The following is a 22739-nucleotide window of genomic DNA, read 5'->3' on the forward strand; positions in this document are numbered from 1 at the left end:
CAGGTAAAAGAGCTGATTACTTTGGGGCAATGCCCCGCAAAAAGCCCTTTTAAGGGCTGATTACTTTTGTAATTTAGTATAGGGTAGGGAATTTTATTATTTTGGGGGGCTTTTTTATTTTATTAGGGGGCTTAGATTAGGTGTAATTAGATTAAAATTCTTGTAATATTTTTTGTAATTTAGTGTTTGGTTTTTTTTGTACTATAGTTGCCTGTAAAATAAATATAAATCCTAAAATAGCTACCATGTAACTATTAGTTATATTGTAGTTATATTAGGGTTTATTTTATAGGTAAGTATTTAGTTTAAAATAGGATTAATATATTTAATTATAGTAATTTTATTTAGATTTATTAAAAATAGATTTAATTTAGGGGGTGTTAGGGTTAGACTTAGGTTTAGGGGTTAATAACTTTATTATAGTAGCAGCGACGTTGGGGCGGGAGATTAGGGGTTAATAATTGTAGGTAGGTGGAGGCGATGTTGGGGGGGGGAGATTAGGGGTTAATACAATTTATTATAGTGTTTGCAAAGCGGGAGTGCGGCGGTTTAGGGGTTAATACATTTATTATAGTGGCGGCGATGTCCGGTCGGCAGATTAGGGGTTAATAAGTGTAGGTAGGTGGCCACGTTGGGGGCGGCAGATTAGGGGTTAATAAATATAATATAGGTGTCGGCGATGTTAGGGGCAGCAGATTAGGGGTTCATAGGGATAATGTAGGTGGTGGCGGTGTCCGGAGCGGCAGATTAGGGGTTAATAATATAATGCAGGTGGCAACGATGTTGGGGGTGGCAGATTAGGGGTTAATAAATGTAAGGTTAGGGGTGTTTAGACTCGGGGTTCATGTTAGGGTGTTAGGTGTAGACTTAGAAAGTGTTTCCCCATAGGAAACAATGGGGCTGCGTTAGGAGCTGAACGCTGCTTTTTTGCAGGTGTTAGGTTTTTTTCCAGCTTACCGCTACCGTAAGCAACGCTGGTATTGAGGTGAGAAGTGGAGCTAAATTTTGCTCAACGCTCACTTTTCTGAGGCTAACGCAGCCATTCAGAAAACACGTAATACCAGCGTTGTTTAAAGTAAGCGCTGGAAAAAAAAGGAGCGTTAGCTCCGCAAGTTTTTACAGACAAAACTCGTAATCTAGGCGATCATTAGCATAAACTATGATAAATAAATGACACATAATTGAACTGAAGAAAATAACAGTTTAATAATGGAAAAACACACTTAGCTTTGTAGAATTGTGTTTCAGGGCATCATAGTTTCTACAGTAACATCAGTCAGGATCAGAATGAGACATCTAGCAAAATGTAACAGAAAAATAACATTCAATTTCCACAATGTAACAGTTTCAGTAGATAGAAAAAAACAAAACAAAGATAGTATTTTTAAAAAATAAAAGTAAAAAGCAGGCATAATAGCTTTCAAAAATCATGAAAACAGCGAGCAATAGAGGGAGAGGGATATGACGCATTACGCAAAAGGAAGTAAAACATTTTTTTAGCGGAAAACCAACACCAGGAAATGACGCAACTCGCGTCATAACAAACGCGACTTTGCACCAAAACAACTAGCGTCAACAAAGACGCAGGGAATTTTGACATTTGCGCCATCAAAAGCGCTTCTTTGCGCCAAAAAAGCTTTCACACCAAGAATGACGCAATAAATGACAGAGAAATAATTGAAAAACAAGTCAAATTAGAAAAAGACTGAAACCCCAGGTAAGAAAAAAAAAAAGTTTAAATAAACTTCCCAAACATGATTCCTATACTGAAACTGTTTAGACTGCAAAGGGAAATATACATAGACCTGACTCATGGCAAATATAAGTAAATACATATATTTAAAACTTTATATTAAAACATAAAGTGCCAAACATAGCTGAGAGTGTCTTAAATAATTATACATACTAACTGAAAGACACCCATCCACATATAGCAGACAGCCAAACCAGTACTGAAAACTATCAGCAGAGGTAATAGTATAAGAGTATATCGTCAATCTGAAAAGGGAGGTAGGAGATGAATGCCTACAACCGATAACAGAGAACCCTTGAAAAGATTTCCTATGAGTGAAACCATAAAAATAAACAGGCAATACTCTCTTCACATCCCTCTGACAAACACTGTACTCTGAGAGGAATTAGGCTTCAGAATGCTTAGAAGCGCTTATCATAGAAGAAATCATAGAAACTTACTTCACCACCTCCATAGGAGGCAAAGTTTGTAAAACTGAGTTGTGGGTGTGGTGGGAGGTGTATTTATAGGCATTTTGAAGTTTGGGAAACTTTGCCCCCTCCTGGTAGGAATGTATTTTCCATATGTCACTAGCTCATGGACTCTTGCCAATTACATGAAAGAAATATATTTTATTTGGGCATTCTGAGAATTCTTCACTTTTGCTGTATGGCCACTGTAACTAAGTAAAGTGTAATCTATCCCTTCCTGTCCATAGCAGTTTGTAATCAAAGTGCTTCAAGTGTGCAAATATGGAAAACAAATTGGGCTTTGTGCTCTCCCACCATGATGTCCCCCTATAATCTACCAGAAATAAACCTTAAAAAAAAAGTTTAAAGCATTTATTCTACTTGTATATTAATAATAAAAGAAAAGGTTGTTGATGTTAATTTTTTTAACTTGCCTGGGTTTTCATTTCCTGTTACAAACTGTATAATACTATTATTTTGTTCCCTCCCCACACAGCTCACTATTTTCATACGCTCCTTAGTTAGCTGTAGTACATACACATACATTTGGTCAAAACATAAAGATAAGGGACAGGCAGCCTGAATCCAAATATTAGATCGCATTGCTTTCTAGTGAGCTTACATTCTAAAAAAACATTTATACATTGGTGTGTTATTCAATAAAGATAATATGCAGTTACATGTTGGGAATGTACAACTCTTCAAATAGATTATAGTATTTACGGCATAAGTTTCACTTTTTTCCCATTCTGATTCCAAGTTGTTTTAGATACAAAATTGACAACATATTGAATGTTGAGGTGTTATTAAAGGGGAACACAATATATTTTTCTTTGTTATGTTTTAAAATATATTAGTTTTCTTTCATAAGTTAGTGAGAGTCCATGATACTTTACATATAGGATTAAAGGGACACTGAACCCACATTTTTTCTTTCATGATTCAGATAGTGCATGCAATTTTAAGCAACTTTCTACTTTACTCCTATTATCAATTTTTCTTCGTTCTCCTGCTATCTTTATTTGAAAATGAAGACATCTAAGCAAAGGAGCCAGCACATTTGTGGTTCAGAACCATGGACAGCACTTTTTTATTGGTGCTGTCCAATCGGCAAGGACAACCCAGGTTGTTCACCAAAAATGGGTCGGCATCTAAACTTACATTCTTGCTTTTTAAATAAAGATACCAAGAGAATGAAGAAAATTTGATAATAGGGGTAAATTAGAAAGTTGCTTAAAAGTTCATGCTCTATCTGAATCACGAAATAAAATATTTGGGTTCAGTGTCCCTTTAAGCTCCAGTCCACAAGGAGGAGGCAAAAACACCCAACATGCCAGAGCTTTTAAAGGGACAGTATACACCAATTTTCATATAACTGCATGTAATAGACCCTACTATAAAGAATAATATGCACAGATACTGATATAAAAATCCAGTATAAAACTGTTTAAAAACTTAGAAGCTCCCTGTTTGGCTCTGTTGAAAAGGTTAGCTAGAACATCCACTAAAAGTGGCTTTATAGCAACAATAGCAGGCACTCCCCTTCCTCTGCATATGAAAAGACCCTTTACACGAACAGGAGCAAGCTGGAGGAGGTATACATCAGTATACTCCTAAAACTTTGGGGCTTCGGTAAGAGTCTAAAAATTAGAGCAATGTTATTTAAAAATAAGCAAAACATTTTGATTTTTAAAAAAAAAAAAAAAAAACCTGTATAGGCTATATAAATGGATCATCTACAAAACATTTCTGCAAAGAAAAATAGGAAGGACAAAGGGAAAGACTGGAGTTTTCAGCCAGGAGGCTATTATCTACTCCCAGTGTGGAGATGCCACCAGCCTCCTAGGTGAAATGTGGGCATGCCCATCAGTCCCTTGGTCTACAGTGTGCTGCTCTATTCCTTACTAGATCATTGGCACTATGGTTGCACTGATAAGTCTACTGGAAAATTCATTTATCATGTAAGCAGCGTTGATGTTGCTGTCTTTTTGTTTTTTTAACTAGGGGTTCTGTTTACCATCTAGTGAACAATTGTTCCTTAAGTTCCTGTAATACATAGATCATAAACAGCTGTAGCTTAACCTTTTTTTTTTATATATATATATATAGAACCCCCCCCCCCCCCAAAAAAAAAAAAAACATTGTTTAATAGAGTTCTTTCATATGCCTAGTATAAATATTTATAGTTTACTGTACCTTTAATTGTCTAAATAATTTGGATTCACAGTAATGAAAAATTGACAATCTTGATGTTTGCAAGGCTTGACTGTTCTACATATTTTTAAGGTATTTGACACCTCGGATCTTCCTGATGGAGTTGTGAACATTCTTACTGGTGGTCGCAATCACTTGACTAAATATTTAGTGGAGCACCAAGATGTTCAATCTGTGTGGTACTTTGGTTCTGAACAGGTAAAGTACTGTAATCTATTGATTTTCTGACTTTTTAAAACAACAATGTCATTGTCCAAAATATGTGCAAGACAAACATAATAATAAAAAAAAAATTCTAAGTAAAAAAAAAAAAAAAAAATGAAACCTGTAACTGATACTGCTGAAGGAATGTTCAGAAATGTTCTTTAAGTTTTAACAGAATTAGTCCTCGAGAAAGGGAACTCTAGCAAAGCTTAAGTATCCCTCCCATTTCTCATAATCCCCAGTCATTCATTGCCTTCTTGACAAGGAGGAGTGCAAAGATAGTGCTCTGAAGAAAAATTTAACTATGTCCTTTATAGTTAGCTTTCCTTCAAGTAGGATTGGGGTAATGCTGTGTCTATGTAATCCTCTTGAGTAAGAGTATTGGTAGCTGTTAGCTGCTGGATGTCACAGGGAACTTCTATGTTCTCTCCAGCAATTTATGCTAGCCCCCAACCTGGCAACCAGTGTTAAAAAATAAAAATAAAATCTTAATAAAATATGAATAAAAGTATTTTAAAATGTCTCCATTCAATATAAAACATTCATCAAGCTATCTTCAATAATTGCTTGACTTAAACAATATATAGATAAGGTAAGCAGAGCTTTGCATAATTTGGTTTCTCAATATTCTTATTGATCAAATAACATAATAAATTCTAGATTAACAAATACCCTTTTTACCTCGCAAGGCCCACAATCATTTATTTTCAATCAGGCTCTAAAAAAAGATGTGTTAATTTATATTCCCTTTTTCTCTTTGTCCTTTAATTATTGACCTCTTAATCATTATTACTCAAAAATAAAAAAAATAAAAACACCCAAATACTGATAATAACCCTCCCCATCTCTTAAACATTATAAATGGATATTAGCAATCTGTCCTATACGAGTTTTGAATTAATCTCCTTGGTAACAATTAAAATCTTTCCAGATCTTCCCCAGGAAATCACTCTTTTTACCTCCTAATTTACAATCATAGGCAGACATAATTGCAGATTTTATTAAAAGATTTTTTGCCTCCGATACTGAGGGTATCTTGTTATTAATCCAAATTACAAATATTAACTTTCTAAGAATTAAGATCGCTATTCGAACAAATTTGCCTTTGTTTCCCCAAGAATCGTTATTGACCAATAGAAAAAACAGCCTCTTTAGTCAAAATAATTTTCTTCTTTGTTATTAAAAAGAGAAAATAACTTATTTTGAACCAAAATTGTTTTAACTTCGTACAATCCCACGATAGATGTCCTAAGTCAGGATTTACATGTGAACATTTGGTACATACATTATTAACCTCCCTTTTCCATTTAGCAACTCTTTGTAGTGTAAGGTAATCCCTGTGGAGTAGTCTAAATTGAGTTTCTCTTAAATATATAGAAGAACATAATGGTAGAGTCCTATTAAGACTTTGAAAAAAGATCTCTCCAAATCTGGAATATCTAGTAGCTTGGCCCATTTATTCATTAGGTCTTTAGATAATCTTTCCCCATCTGCTGCTCTTAATATATTATATATGGATGATAATGACCATTTCCCATGGTTAATAGCTTCCTTTAATGGATGTTTATACCACATCTGTGGAAAACTCCTAGTCAATTTTGCAATATAGTCCTTAGCTTGAATAAAATAAAAGTTGTGTTTAAGTTGAACTTCAAGGAAAATCTTTCGAAATTCATTAAAAGAATATAATTTCTTGGAGTTAGTATCGTAAAAATCCTTGATTACTAGAAATTTACCTGATGACCATTTACTAAATATGTTCAATGAAATCCCCAGCGGAAAATACCTATTACCCTGTATTGGTAGCCATTTAGAAACATTTGATTTATTCCCCAACCATTTCATAGATTTCCTCCAGACCTTTAAGATGTCTCTAAATAATGGATGGGAAGATATAGTTGTACCTAAGTCTCTATTTGAAGCATGGATAACAATGTTCAGGGAATATGGGGAGCAGACCTGTTCCTCTAACTCCCTAAATGAGTATCTAAACGTTTGTAACAGCCAGTCAATAGGGAGGCGTAGGATGGCTGTAAAATTATACCATTCTAAATTTGGCAAAGCTAGTCCCCATTTAATATAGGGCTGATATAATTTATTACATTTTATTCTTGCTTTCCTTCCACTCCATAGGTAGTATCTCAGCCTCTGATTAAACCGCCTCAGACCTGCTTTCCTAATTAATAAAGGAAGCTTTCTTAATATATATAGCATTAAACAAGTTGATTTTACCAGAAATCGAAAGTGGCAAGCCTCCCCAGCTTTTCATCGTATCACTATTTTCCCGCAGGACTGGAGAAATATTGTCTCCATACCATTTTGCAGTATGATCAGAGATTTTTATGCCTAAATAATCCACTTGATCTGATTCTGTGAATTGATCATTCTGAAGAGAATTTGTTTTTTTTAACCACAATATTTTAGATTTTGACAAAATTGTTTTATAACCAGATACACCACTATAATCTTCTAGAAGTTTAAGAATTAATGTCAATATGGATTGTAATATCCGTTACAAATATAAGAAGATCGTCCGCAAATAAAGAAATTTTAATCTGGACTTTACCCACCATTATGATTGGAAGAATATTCCTTAATTTAATTGCTAAGGGTTCCAAAACGAGATCAAATAGCAAAGGTGAGAGGGGACACCCCTGTCGGGTGCCCCTTGTTAATGAAAAAGAGTTTGACATACCATTGTTGATCAATAAAGATGCCTTCATATCAGAGTAAATATTTCCGACCAAGTTCAGAAAGCTTCCCCCAAATCCAAATTCCTCAAAAACCTTCAACAAAAATGTCCATTCCACCCTGTTGAAGGCCTTCTCTGCATCCAGAGATAGCAGGAAGGCCTTAGACAGGGAGGAACATTCTCCATTGTAGTGACAAATTGTGTGCAAAATTTCTCCAACATTGGTGTGTCCGGTCCACGGCGTCATCCATAACTTGTGGGAATATTCTCTTCCCCAACAGGAAATGGCAAAGAGCACAGCAAAAGCTGTCCATATAGTCCCTCCTAGGCTCCGCCCACCCCAGTCATTCTCTTTGCCGCTGAACAAGCAGCATCTCCACGAAGATGGTGAAGAGTATGTGGTGATTAGTTGTAGTTTTTTTATTCTACTATCAAGAGTTTGTTATTTTAAAATAGTGCTGGTATGTACTATTTACTCTGAAACAGAAAAAGATGAAGAGTTCTGTTTGTGAGAGGAATAGGATTTTAGCAGCAGTAACTAAAATCGTTTGCTGTTTCCACATAGGACTGTTGAGATGAGATAACTTCAGTTGGGGGAAACAGTTGGGGGAAACAGTTGGCAGACTTTTCTGCTTAAGGTATGACTAGCCATATTTCTAACAAGACTGTGTAATGCTGGAAGGCTGTCATTTTCCCCATCATGGGGACCGGTAAGCCATTTTCTTAGTCTCAAACAGAATAAAGGGCTTAATATGGGCTATAAAACTGGTAGACACTTTTATGGGCTAGATCGATTGCTTTATTTGGGCATTTTATACAGCTTGATGTTGAAATTGACACTTTATAACTTTGGGGAATGTTTTTTTACGTCAGGCACTGGTTTAGACACCTTCCCAGTCGGGAAGGGCCTTCTATGTAGTAGGCAGAGCCTCATTTTAGCGCCATTACTGCGCAGTTACTTTTGAGAGCAGGACATGCAGCTGCATGTGTGTGGGTCTGGAAATAGTTGAAAAGGTTCCTGAAAGGCTTCATTTGGTATCGTATACCCCCCTGGGTTTGGTAAAGTCGCAGCAAAGGCTGTAGCTGGGACTGTAGAGGGCTTAAAACTGTAAACGGCTCTGGTTTCATTTTAAGGGTTAAAGGTCTGAAATTTGGGGTGCAATGCTTTGAATGCTTTAAGACACTGTGGTGAAAATTTGGTGAAAATTGAACAATTCCTTCATAGTTTTTCACATATTCAGTAAAAAAGTGTGCCCTGTTTAAAATTTAAAGAGACAGTAACGGTTTTTGTATTTTATTGACAAGTTTAAGCCTGTTTAACATGTCTGTGCCTTCAGATAAACTATGTTCTGTATGTATGGAAGCCAATGTGTCTCCCCCTTCAAAATTGTGTGATAATTGTGCCATATCGTCCAAACAAAGTAAGGACAGTACTGCCACAGATAGTAAAGTTGCCCAAGATGATTCATCAGATGAAGGGAGTAGACATAGTTCTACATCATCTCCTTCTGTGTCTACACCAGTTTTGCCCACGCAGGAGACCCCTAGTACTTCTAGCGCGCCAATGCTTGTTACTATGCAACAATTGACGGCAGTAATGGATAACTCCATAGCAAATATTTTATCCAAAATGCCTGCATTTCAGAGAAAGCGTGATTGCTCTGTTTTAAACACTGTAGAGCAGGAGGGCGCTGATGATAATTGCTCTGTCATACCCTCACACCAATCTGAAGTGGCCATGAGGGAGGTTTTGTCAGATGGAGAAATTTCTGATTCAGGTAGAATTTCTCAACAGGCAGAACCTGATGTTGTGACATTTAAATTTAAATTAGAGCATCTCCGCGCACTGCTTAAGGAGGTGCTATCTACTCTGGATGATTGTGACAACCTGGTCATTCCAGAAAAATTGTGCAAGATGGACAAGTTCCTAGAGGTTCCGGTGCACCCCGACGCTTTTCCTATACCCAAGCGGGTGGCGGACATAGTGAATAAAGAGTGGGAGAAGCCCGGCATACCTTTTGTCCCCCCTCCTATATTTAAGAAATTATTTCCTATGGTCGACCCCAGAAAGGACTTATGGCAGACAGTCCCTATGGTCGAGGGGGCAGTTTCTACACTAGCCAAGCGCACTACTATTCCTATCGAGGATAATTGTGCTTTCAAAGATCCTATGGATAAAAAATTGGAGGGTTTGCTTAAAAAGATTTTTGTACAGCAAGGTTACCTCCTGCAACCTATTTCGTGCATTATTCCTGTCACTACAGCAGCGTGGTTCTGGTTTGAGGAACTAGAAAAGTCGCTCAGTAGAGAGACTCCGTATGAGGAGGTTATGGACAGAATTCTCGCACTTAAGTTAGCTAATTCCTTTATTTTAGATGCCGCTTTGCAGTTAGCTAGATTAGCGGCGAAAAAATTAAGGGTTTGCAATTGTGGCACGCAGAGCACTCTGGCTAAAGTCTTGGTCAGTGGATGTATCTTCCAAGACAAAATTGCTTAATATCCCTTTCAAGGGTAAAACCCTTTTTGGGCCAGAATTGAAAGAGATTATCTCAGACATCACTGGGGGTAAGGGCCATGCCCTCCCACAAGATAGGCCTTTCAAGGCCAAGAATAAGTCTAATTTTCGTTCCTTTCGCAATTTCAGGAACGGACCGGCCTCCAACTCTGCAGCCTCTAGACAAGAGGCTAATGCTTTGCAAACCAAACCAGCTTGGAAACCGATGCAAAGCTGGAACAAGGGTAAGCAGGCCAAGAAGCCTGCTGCTGCTACCAAAACAGCATGAAGGAGTAGCCCCCGATCCGGGACCGGATCTAGTAGGGGCAGACTCTCTCTCTTCGCTCAGGCTTGGGCAAGAGATGTTCAGGATCCCTGGACACTAGAAATAGTTGCTCAGGGTTGTCTTCTGGAATTCAAGGAACTACCCCCAAGGGGAAGGTTCCACATGTCTCACTTATCTTCAAACCAAATAAAGAGACAGGCATTCTTACATTGTGTAGAAGACCTGTTAAAAATGGGAGTGATACACCCAGTTCCAACTGTGGAACAAGGACTGGGGTTTTACTCAAATCTGTTTGTAGTTCCCAAAAAAGAGGGAACCTTCAGACCAATTCTGGATTTAAAGATTCTAAACAAATTTCTCAGAGTGCCATCGTTCAAAATGGAAACTATTCGAACTATTTTGCCTACAATCCAGGAGGGTCAATTTATGACTACCGTGGATTTAAAGGATGCGTATCTACATATTCCTATCCACAAAGATCATCATCAGTTCCTAAGGTTCGCCTTTCTGGACAAACATTACCAGTTTGTGGCTCTCCCATTCGGGCTAGCCACTGCTCCAAGGATTTTCACAAAGGTACTCGGGTCCCTTCTAGCGGTTCTAAGACCAAGGGGCATTGCAGTGGCACCTTACTTGGACGACATTCTGATACAAGCGTCGTCTCTTTCAAAGGCAAAGGCTCACACAGACATCGTTCTGGCCTTTCTCAGATCTCACGGATGGAAGGTGAACATAGAAAAAAGTTCCCTGTCTCCGTCGACAAGAGTTCCTTTCTTGGGGACAATAATAGATTCTTTAGAAATGAAGATTTTCCTGACCGATGTCAGAAAGTCAATACTTCTAAACGCTTGTCAAGTTCTTCACTCTGTTCCACGACCTTCCATAGCTCAGTGCATGGAAGTAGTAGGGTTGATGGTTGCAGCAATGGACATAGTTCCTTTTGCGCAAATTCATCTAAGATCATTACAACTGTGCATGCTGAAACAGTGGAATGGGGACTATACAGACTTGTCTCCAGTGATTCAAGTAGATCAGAAGACCAGAGACTCACTCCGTTGGTGGCTAACCCAGGATCACCTGTCCCAGGGAATGATCTTCCGCAGACCAGAGTGGGTCATCGTCACGACCGAAGCCAGTCTAGTGGGCTGGGGTGCGGTCTGGGACTCCCTGAAAGCTCAGGGTCTATGGTCTCGGGAAGAGTCTCTTCTCCCGATAAACATTCTGGAACTGAGAGCGGTATTCAATACTCTCAGGGCTTGGCCTCAACTAGCAAAGGCCAGATTCATAAGATTCCAATCAGACAACATGTCGACTGTTGCTTACATCAACCATCAGGGGGGAACAAGGAGTTCCCTGGCGATGAGAGAAGTGACCAAAATCATAAAATGGGCGGAGGATCACTCCTGCCACCTATCTGCGATCCAAATCCCAGGAGTGGAAAACTGGGAGGCAGATTATCTGAGTCGTCAGACATTCCATCCGGGGGAGTGGGAACTCCACCCGGAGATATTTGCCCAGTTGACTCAATTATGGGGCATTCCAGACATGGATCTGATGGCGTCTCGTCAGAACTTCAAGGTTCCTTACTACGGGTCCAGATCCAGGGATCCCAAGGCGACTCTAGTGGATGCATTAGTAGCGCCTTGGGCCTTCAACCTAGCTTATGTGTTTCCACCGTTTCCTCTCATTCCCAGGCTGGTAGCCAGAAATCAAACAGGAGAGGGCCTCAGTGATCTTGATAGCTCCTGCGTGGCCACGCAGGACTTGGTATGCAGACCTGGTGAATATGTCATCGGCTCCACCATGGAAGCTACCTTTGAGACAGGATCTTCTTGTACAGGGTCCATTCGAACATCCAAATCTAGTTTCCCTCCAGCTGACGGCTTGGAAATTGAACGCTTGATTTTATCTAAGCGTGGGTTTTCGGATTCTGTGATAGATACTCTGGTACAAGCCAGAAATCCTGTAACTAGAAGAATTTACCATAAAATATGGAAAAGATATATCTGTTGGTGTGAATCCAAGGGATTCTCATGGAGTAAGATCAACATTCCTAGGATCCTTTCTTTTCTTCAAGAAGGTTTGGATAAGGGATTATCAGCGAGTTCTCTAAAGGGACAGATTTCTGCTTTATCTGTCTTGTTAAACAAACGACTGGCAGCTGTGCCAGATGTTCAAGCATTTGTTCAGGCTTTGGTCAGGATCAAGCCTGTTTACAGACCTTTGACTCCTCCCTGGAGTCTGAATTTAGTTCTTTCAGTTCTTCAAGGGGTTCCGTTTGAACCTCTACATTCCATAGATATCAAGATGTTATCTTGGAAAGTTCTGTTTTTGGTTGCTATTTCTTCTGCTAGAAGAGTTTGAGTTATCTGCTCTGCAGTGTAATCCGCACTATCTGGTGTTCCATTCAGATAAGGTTGTTTTGCGTACTAAACCTGGTTTCCTTCCAAAGGTTGTTTCCAACAAGAATATTAACCAGGAAATAGTTGTGCCTTCTTTGTGTCCGAATCCAGTTTCAAAGAAGGAACGTTTGTTACACAATTTAGATGTAGTTCGTGCTTTAAAGTTCTATTTAGAAGCAACAAAGGATTTCAGAAAAAAACGTCTTCTCTGTTTGTCGTTTATTCTGGCAAGAGGAGAGGTCAAAAAGCTACTGCTACCTCTCTTTCCTTTTGGCTGAAAAGCATCATCCGATTGGCTTATGAGACTGCCGGATGGCAGCCTCCCGAACGCATCACAGCTCACTCTACTTGGGCTGTGGCTTCCACATGGGCCTTCAAGAACGAGGCTTCTGTTGATCAGATATGTAAGGCAGCGACTTGGTCTTCCCTGCACACTTTTGCCAAATTCTGCAAATTTGATACTTTTGCTTCTTCGGAGGCTATTTTTGGGAGAAAGGTTTTGCAAGCCGTGGTGCCTTCCGTTTAGGTAACCTGATTGGCTCCCTCCCTTCATCCGTGTCCTAAAGCTTTGGTATTGGTTCCCACAAGTTATGGATGACGCTGTGGACCGGACACACCAATGTTGGAGAAAACAGAATTTATGCTTACCTGATAAATTACTTTCTCCAACGGTGTGTCCGGTCCACGGCCCGCCCTGGTTTTTTAATCAGGTTTGATGAATTTCTTTCTTTAACTACAGTCACCACGGCACCCTATGGTTTCTCCTGTTTTTCTCCTGTTCGTCGGTCGAATGACTGGGGTGGGCGGAGCCTAGGAGGGACTATATGGACAGCTTTTGCTGTGCTCTTTGCCATTTCCTGTTGGGGAAGAGAATATTCCCACAAGTTATGGATGACGCCGTGGACCGGACACACCGTTGGAGAAAGTAATTTATCAGGTAAGCATAAATTCTGTTTTTTCTTACATTCATCTCTGAAGCTCTACCACTCACAAAGCTCACCTGATCCTTATGAATAATTTTGGGTAATACATTTTTCATCCTTTCTGCTAGGATCTTTGTTAAAATTTTATAATCCAGATTCAGGAGTGAGATGGGTCTGTATGAGGTTACTTCTAAAGGATCTTTATTTTGTTTAGTAATCAAGATAATATTAGCTCTTTTAAAGTCTTCTGATATTTTCAAGTTATCTTCAAAATAATATTTATAAAGAGCTTTCAAAATTGGAACAACTTCAGATGATAAAGTCAGGTAGAACTCCAGAGGTAAATTATCCGGTCCCAGGGTTTTCCCTCTGGCCATTGAAGCTATTATTTTGTGGATTTCCTGTTCTGTTATCGGTTGATTTAGTATTTCAATGTCTAACTCAGAAATTTTGGGGAGCTTGATATCTTCTAAAAATGTATCAATATTTTGTTTAATAGGATTTTGCGATAAATAGAGATTATAAAACAAAAAAGGGAGAGAAAACCTGTGCCAAAATTAAACTGTTACACACACTCCAAACTAGACACAAAAGATATCTCAAATCCTTAACATATGAAGTAGATACAAAATAAAGAACTAGGGAGCGCTAAAAAAGCTAAAATGTAACTGTATTGGATAGATAAATGCTATAATAAGCTGATTATATCACAAATATTTTGGCAAATGCAGAAAATTAACCGTAAATGCCAAAAAATATAAATCTCAGGTGAATTATAGCTATTAATATATATCAGGGGTGCTGGATATATTAGCCAAAGGATACATACCATATAATATATATAATTAACAAACTATATAAAACATGAATTTAATGCAGTATAAATTATATAAATTAAACAGATATAAGGTCGACCTTAAATTGTGCTTTTCATATAGGCCTTAGCATTTTCCCAGAAAATAGGGACATTATCTCGATGTTGGTTATTGAATAAACTAAATTCTTGCCAACTTTTGAGTACAATAGATTTGAAACTGGGTGACTTCTGCAGATATACAGGAAAGAAAAAAGAGTTAAATGTAAAGGATTTGCCAATATCCAATTCTAAGGCAACGGGGGCATGGTCAGATAATGTATGTTCCAATATTGTACAATTCGATGTTTTACTTATCAAACATTCGGAAATGAGAAATAAATCCAGTCTCGAAAGAGTATTATGGGATTTTAAATAACATGTATAATCCATAGTATTAGGATTTTACAGTCTCCGTACGTCTACCAAACTCATAGCATGAATGACTAATGAAAAAGTTATTTTCTCATAATTCAAGTGAAATTTAGTAAAACTAAGTTTTTTTTGTTTGTTTCCCTAATTTCCTCCTATCTAAAAAAGAATTAGGTGTAATATTAAAGTTTCCTGTTAATATAAACTTATCATTTGGAAATTTAAGCCAATTGTTAGTTAATATATTCCAACATTTTTCATTAGGGCCATTTGGTCCATACACATTGACTATTAAATATTGTTCATTCTGAATTGATATTTTCTTCTTAAACAGGAAGAGTCCACAGCTGCATTCATTATTTTTGGGAAATACAGCACCTGGCCACCAGGAGGAGGCAAAGACACCCCAGCCAAAGGCTTAAATACCTCCCCCACTTCCCTCATCCCCCAGTCATTCTTTGCCTTTCGTCACAGGAGGTTGGCAGAGAAGTATCAGAAGTTCGAGAGAGTCTCTTATGGAGGGTAGTACTCTTCGTAATGGGACTGGAGTTTTAAGTAATCCTGTCAGCCTCTCAGTGAGAGCATGGATGAAAGTTAGAGTCCGGAGATGCAGGGAGAGTTTTCCTGCGAAGCCATCCTGACTCATTTTAAATGCTTCTTGGTAATCAGTGTTGACGAGTTTCGCTGCCTACCTTTATTCACTTGAGTCTATGTCAGAAGCAAGGCTAATATCTGTCACGCTTGAAGGGCCGTGTTCTTGTTCCACGGTGTAGATTCCAAGAAGATCGTTTAATTTTATTTTGATATGTGAATGTAATGTTAACGAAATAAGGTAGGGCCCCAGTGGGACTCCTTTTATCTTAATAAGGAATCATGGGTTAATATCTCCTGATGGGGGTTATTGAACAGGGGGGACTTTAATCATGTTTGTTATATGGTACTATCTGCTAATGTGTAGCAATACCTAGGCTCACGGTTTACAGAACATAACGGCCTTATCCATGACGTGATCTCTCGAGATTGCATGCACTTTTTGTGACTGGCACGGTGCACCTTGTGACGGGTGCAGTTACGTTGTTTTTTACTTCCGTATGCTGTGTGCGACAGAGAGAGTCTAGCTTGTGGGTTGTCTGGTTCACAGGAGGTGATGAGTGCCCAGCCATTGGGGGTGTAAAAAGGGTGCCAGTTAGTTTTTGTAATCCCAAGATTATGGAGGAATCTGATATGTTAGACACGGATGTCTCCGATACGTAGAATGCATCTTGTGATGAATTTGAAATGGCCCGGGTAATCAATGCCCATCAGTTATGTTCCGATTGCCATTCTAGAGTACTCTCTTCTCCCGAATCAGGGAGCTTAGAGTGCTTTGAGGCATCCACCTCCGAGGTTTCCATGTCCCGTGAGGGGCGTGCCCCAGACCCTTTTTCGGCTACTCAAGCAGGTGTCCCTATGACCTTTACTCCTCTGGAAGGTGGCTTGTTTCCTCCAGAGGTTACGGCACGGTTCTGCATGGCCATTTCTATGGTGTTGACTCATTTATATCTCCCAAGTAAAATATATCTAAGATACTGTCTGTGTTCTGTTAACCAGGGCCGTCGGGCGTGGGATTGCCTGATTCAGTTAGGCCTCCTGGGGAAGCGTTGGCCCCTGAGGCTTTAGGGGCCCCAATCTCAGGGTCAGGGTCTTTCGTTGACCCGACGAGGGATGGCTTTGCCTTCCGTTATAGGCTGGCACGTCTTCGTGTTCTTTTAAGGCACGCTTTGGCGATGTTAGAGGATCTCAGTCCTAGTGGGCCGATGGATCCAAGGCCTTAGATGCTGGATGGCAAACTGGATGCGACGTTTGGGGATAAAGCCAATCTCCTTAACGTCTCCATTTTATTTGTCCTTTGTTTCAGTTCCAGTTCTGAGCTTAGGTGAATGGGGCCTCTGAACGGCTAGTCCCGTTGGCGTTCTCATTCACCTTTGGTGTTCACCCGATGGGTGCTGCCTTCCTTTTATTTTTTGATCTGGATGGATGTGTTTATTTTGTTTTTCTTAAGCTCATGTCTGTTAGAATTCCGTTGTTGAGAACGTTCTTATCTGGAACCGATACTTGCGATTTTGTGGTCGCGTGGGCACTTCCACGGAAGTTGCGCACTTTTCGAATAATAGAATTATGTTTTCTAAGTTCATTTATTGATCCTTCGGGGTGAATTTTCTTGGACCTTGGACAGTTCTGAAGTGTCCTTATACCAGGCAGGTACTGGTCAGATGCTTTTCTGCTGTTACCTGGGTTCATGTCACCCTCGTGGTGCTGATTTAATCCTGTCGGATTCTGAATGTCACTTGGCCTATTGATATGGACTCCGGGCTCAGATCCTATTTCGAAGTTCGAGGCCTAGTGTGAAGATACGTCTCTGCATGGAGGGTTGTGAGTGCCGATCTAATATTGGCTTTTTCTGACTACTCGTCTTGGATACGGATCTGTTTTTTCAGACGTCATCATGGTTCTCTCAGGTCCCTAGGTACTAAGAACCGTAGTTTCCATTCCTTTGGAGTTGGGAGATGTGAGTGACCTATGTGGTCTAGTGTTCAGAGTGGTGAACGATTTGCGTCTTCACTTGAGGTTTTTCCGGATGCTGACTCTTTAGCCTCATAAAAACTTTCTTGCAGTGGCGGAGTCTTCTTCCTTCCTGCCTTGGGTGGGTCATCTGGTCTGGAAGCGCGGGCATGTCCTTCCTTTGCTCAGAGTTGCGTTACTCTAAGAGGTGGAGTGCAGGGGTTTCCCTGCCTTCTGTGGGGAACTGCGAGGCATCTAGCTTTTACCTTGTTAAAGGTTTTTTTTGGAAGTTTGATCCTGCAAGAATCTCTGGCTGTCTCTTCCACATAATACCCTTGGTCTTACCATGGTCTTCGACATTCAGGTGTTATCTGGGTCCTCGTTGCAAATCTAGCCTTGGGGCTTAACAGTGAAGAGCCGAGGTTGGTTATAGTCGGTCGCCCTTCTGGGGACAGGTAGTTGACCATTTATCCCCAATGCTCTGTTAGGGGCTTCGTGGAGGGTGATTTACGTCTATCTCACTGGGATGGCAAGCAAGGTCCAGGGTTCACATTCACCTTCGGGTGTTGGTTGTTACCTTGCCAGCGTGTGTAACACGTGGTTACGCTTGTCTACAAGATTTTTCCTGGCGATCCAGGAGCACTGGGTGCCGAATCTTAAACTGTCCAGGAGTTCTTTCAGACTCTTGGGTTTGAGGCTGTTGCTAGATCGCCAAGTCTACGGACTTTAGATGGTGCGCTCCTAATCATGGGGGGCAGCTTACGGTTCCTCAGGAAGTTAGATCTTTCGATCGATTTAGTTTTTTGAGGACTCTGGCCTAGGACCATGTCTCTCCCTGGATTGGGTGTGGACGGTTCGGTCTCACCTTAGGTGTTTGTGGTCCTGTGTGCCTCTCTGAGGGGGCGGGGCTCTGTTTCTCATGGGAGATGCCTATCTGCCTGTGGCTTTAGTTCTAGTTCTTTCTGACGGGTCCCTACTGGTCTTCTGGCGCATTTGATATTCCGTGTAGACTCCAGGTGTCTTTCAACTGGGTTGGCGATATGACCGAGGTGTCTCGCCTCTATGGTAGGGTGGTTTCCGTTGCTTTAGTCCCCTTCTCTCCTAGAGTGGGGGATGGGTTCTCCTGGTTCGGAGTTACCTTAGTATCTGTGGCGACCTGTGGGTCCTTGTTTTCTTGCCTTGTAAGGGTTTTTCCCTTTTTGCGTTTTCAGAATCCTGGAAAGGGAGATGTGGAGTAGCAATAACTGGTCCCACCATTCCTGCAGCAGGAGGTTGAGGGTTTGAACCCTACTGGGCTCCTGTTAAATGTTGGATTCTGATGTTTAGATGCTGGGGTTCTGAGAGCCCACTTCCTAGGGAAGACAGCAGTGTAGGGGGTCTCGAACCCGAGCACAAAGTCTGTCCTTACTTACGGTAGCATGCCGTTTGTAGTAGCGGTCATAGTTCTACTCGGGGGCTTTGATCCTCTTAGATCCATCCTTTATTTCTTCCAGAGGTCAGGGACTTTTGTCTTCGGTCTTTGACTAGCCTTTGGGCTGGGACCATTACCCTGGAGGGAAGGTCGGGGATCAGTTAATGTATGCAGGTTGACCGTTTTCTTCTAGAGTCTGTCCTCCCCTTTGGTGGGAGCACTTTTGATGTCTTTCTCTTTTTTACTGGTGCTGGGAGGGGACGCTCCTTAGAGACCGATATTCAGAGGGCTGTTGTGGAGTTTTTGAAAGGTTTGCAGTTTGAAACCAGCTACAGCTATTTGCACCTTGAATGTGTGCTAGCAGGCTTTAAAACACCTTTCGGTGGTTTGGGCTCCACGATGGCTGAGTCAGCTTCCTACCTAGAAGCTGGTCATTGAGAGTTCCTGTTCAGACGGTTGGTGTTCTCTTGGAGAACTCTTTGTTACCTGCTGGGATGGTTATCCTATTTCTGCTGTCTATGCTTGCCTAGCCTGCAGGTTTCGATCTGATACGGTGCAACAGGGATCTCATGTTTTTCTGGGGTACCTTATGGTATGGTACTGTGTCAGGGATACGAGGCTGTCCTCAAGTCCTCTTTGGGACGTATTTCCCTGAGTATGGATTTTTTTTTATCAGGCCCTCGTGTTTCTAGGGAGTTCGTCTCCCTGGGCGCTACTATCGTAAGACAACCGTGGGTTGTTCTATGTTTGTTGAGCCGTCTGGATTGATCCTTTGGATTTATCTGGGAATCTGTTCTCCTTTTTGGGGGCAGGTAGCTAGCGGTCCTTGTTTTTTGGCTGGGTACTCTTCATGGGAGTCGAGCCGCGGGCCTGACTCTTCGAAGACTGTTTGTGCTCGGCGGACTCTGGGTCTGAGTGGTCTCTAGCTTGGCTTTGCTGGTGGTGTAACTCATGTTCAGTTACCTGGGCTTCGTTTTTTTACCCGTGTCGTTTATATTTTTATAGGGTGTCGGGTAATTTCAGGCTGTGGTGCCTTTCGAAGGGGCCGCATTTTTGTACCCATCCGTTGTTTGCATTCAGTGTCCTCTAGCTTGGGTATTGTTTTCCCAAAAGTAATGAATGCAGCTGTGGACTCTTCCCGTTAAAAAAGAAAAACATAAATTATGCTTACCTGATAATTTTCTTTTATTCTGATGGGAATAGTCCACAGCTCCCACCCTTGTTTTGTTTGAGGCGGCAGTAAAATAAAATTCTTCTGGCACCTTTTTTTTTTTTTCACCCTGATATTTCTCCTACTGTTCCTTGTTCCCTTGGCAGAATGACTGGGGGATGAGGGAAGTGGGGGAGGTATTTAAGCCTTTGGCTGGGGTTTCTTGCATAATTTATATTTTTCAGAAATAAATATCTACCCTCTTTATCTTGTATTACACGTAAGATTTTAAAGTTTAGTATGGAGTAATATCATTACTCCTCGTGCCACCTTTTTGTATATGGAAAAGAATGATTCCCTGAGCCATCTGGCTTTGATCTTACTATGTTCCACATCTGAAAGATGGGGGTCTTGCAAATATACAGCTAGATTGTGAGTTTTGAGCACTATAGGGAAATTCCCTATAGTGCTGCCATTACAAGTTTTAAAAAAAAACGGCTTGCGCGTGCGATATGGAGATTTTAAGCTTCATATCGCACCCAAAACAAGCAGTGTTTTGACGTGCTAGTGCACGCTTTCCCCATAGACATCAATGGGGAGAGCCGGCAAAAAAAAGTCTAGCACCTGCGATCACGGAAACAAAAGCTCCGTAAACGCAGCCCCATTGATGTCTATGGGGAAAAAGAAAATACTGTTTAAACCCTGACAAAACAAACAAAAACCCTGAGCCTAAACACCCCTAATCTGCCCCTGACATCGCCGACGCCTGCCTACGGTTATTAACCCCTAATCTGCCGCTCCCGATATCGTCCCCACCAAAATAAAATTATTAACCCCTAATCTGCCGCTCCCGATTTTGCCACCACTATACTAAAGTTATAAACCCCTATTCCGCCGCACCCCAACATCGCCACTTCTATACTAAAGTTATTAACGTCTATTCCGCCCCAACATCGCCGCAACTTAATGAAGTTATTAACCCCTAAACCTCTGGCCTCCCACATCACTACCACTAAATAACCCTTTTAACCCCTAAACCGCCAGCCCCCCACATCGCAACAACCTAAATTTAAATTATAATAACCCCTAAACCTAACCCTAACGTAACCCTAAACCTTACCCTAACATCCCCTAACTTTAAAGGGACAGTCTAGGCCAAAATAAACTTTCATGATTCAGATAGAGCATGTAATTTTAAACAATTTTCCAATTTACTTTTATCACCAATTTTGCTTTGTTCTCTTGGTATTCTTAGTTGAAAGCTTAACCTAGGAGGTTCATATGCTAATTTCTTAGACCTTGAAGCCCACCGCTTTCAGATTGTATTTTAACAGTTTTTCACCACTAGAGGGTGTTAGTTCACGCATTTCATATAGATAACACTGTGCTCGTGCACGAGAAGTTATCTGGGAGCAGGCACTGATTGGCTAGACTGCAAGTCTGTCAAAAGAACTGAAAAAATGGGCAGTTTGCAGAGGCTTAGATACAAGATAATTACAGAGGTTAAAAGTATATTATTATAAATGTGTTAGTTATGCAAAACTGGGAAATGGGTAATAAAGGGATTATCTATCTTTTAAAACAATAAAAATTCAGGTGTAGACTGTCCCTTTAACATAATGCAATTAGATCTAAATTAAAATTACAGTTATTAACTAAATAATTCCTATTTAACACTAAATACTTACCTGTGAAATAAAACCTAAGGTAGCTACGATATAACTAATAGTTACATTGTAGCTAGCTTAGGTTTTATTTTTATTTCACAGGTAAGTTTGTATTTATTTTAACTAGGTAGACTAGTTAGTAAATAGGTATTAACTATTTAATAACTACCTAGTTAAAATAAATACAAACTTACCTGTGAAATAAAACCTAACCTGCTTTAAACTAAAACCTAACATTACAAAAAAAAAAAAACTACGAAATTATCCAAAAAATAAAGATTATTCCTATTCTAATACTCTTTTAAAAAAATTTAAAAAAAAAAAAACACAGAAAATAAAAAGCCTAATCTAGAATATACTACCAAGGGCCCTTAAAATGGCCTTTTGGGGAGCCCTTAAAAGGGCTTTTTGTAGGGCATTGCCCTGAGTTAAACAGCTCTTTTGCTCCAAAAAAAATACAAACACCCCCTAACACTATACTACAACCCCCCCCCCCCAAAAAAAACTACCAAGGGCCCTTAAAATGTCCTTTTGTAGGGCCCTTAAAAGGGCCTTTTGTAGGGCATTGCCCTAAGTTAAACGGCTCTTTTGCTAAAAAAAAAGGAAGAAAAAAAAAAAACACCCCCTAAAAAATACATTACACAAAATAACAAATTATCAAAAATAAAAAAATTATTCTAATACCCATAAAAACACCCCAAAATAAAAAACCTTAAAAGGGCATTGCCCTAAAGATAGCAGCTCTTTTAGTGAAAAAAAATTACAAAGACCCACTAACATTACAAACCCCCACCCCCCTAAACCCACAAAATAAAAAAAAATTAACTAAAAAACCTAAGCTACCCATTGCCCTGAAAAGGGCATTTGTATAGGCATTGCCCTTAAAAGGGCATTTAGCTCTTTTACTGCTCAGACCCTAAACTAAAAAATAAAACCCACCCAGTAAACCCTTAAAAAAGCCTAACACTAACCCCCTTACGATCCACTTACCGTTTTTGAAGTCCCGCTTGAACGATCTTCATCCCGGCGGCGAAGTCCTGATCCAAGCAGCAAGAAGTCTTCATCCAGGCGGCATCTTCAATCTTCATCCAGGCGGCATCTTCAATCTTCATCCAGGCGGCCACTTCAATCTTCATCCAGGCGGCCACTTCAATCTTCATCCAGGCGGGCCTCTTCAATCTTCATCCAGGCGGCCTCTTCTATCTTGATCTCGGAGGCGTGGAGCGGGTCCATCCTGAAGACATCTGGCACGGAGCATCCTCTTTATGCGGTCGCCGCCGTACACTGAATCTTCAATGCAAGAGATGCAATTCAAGATAATGTTAGGA

The 22739-nt window shown here is 40.3% G+C and overlaps 1 protein-coding gene across 1 annotated transcript in view; it reads left to right on the forward strand.

Annotated features, from left to right (window-relative positions):
- ALDH16A1 (aldehyde dehydrogenase 16 family member A1) overlaps positions 1–22739 on the forward strand; it is a 193393-nt gene that overhangs the window by 163631 nt on the left and 7023 nt on the right. Inside the window, exon 16 of the mRNA XM_053690767.1 lies at positions 4489–4614. Coding sequence (XP_053546742.1) covers positions 4489–4614 — 126 coding nt within the window. The remainder of the gene's footprint in view (positions 1–4488; positions 4615–22739) is intronic.

Source organism: Bombina bombina, chromosome 8, assembly GCF_027579735.1.
Source record: "Bombina bombina isolate aBomBom1 chromosome 8, aBomBom1.pri, whole genome shotgun sequence".
In the NCBI taxonomy this organism is placed as follows: Eukaryota; Metazoa; Chordata; class Amphibia; order Anura; family Bombinatoridae; genus Bombina; species Bombina bombina.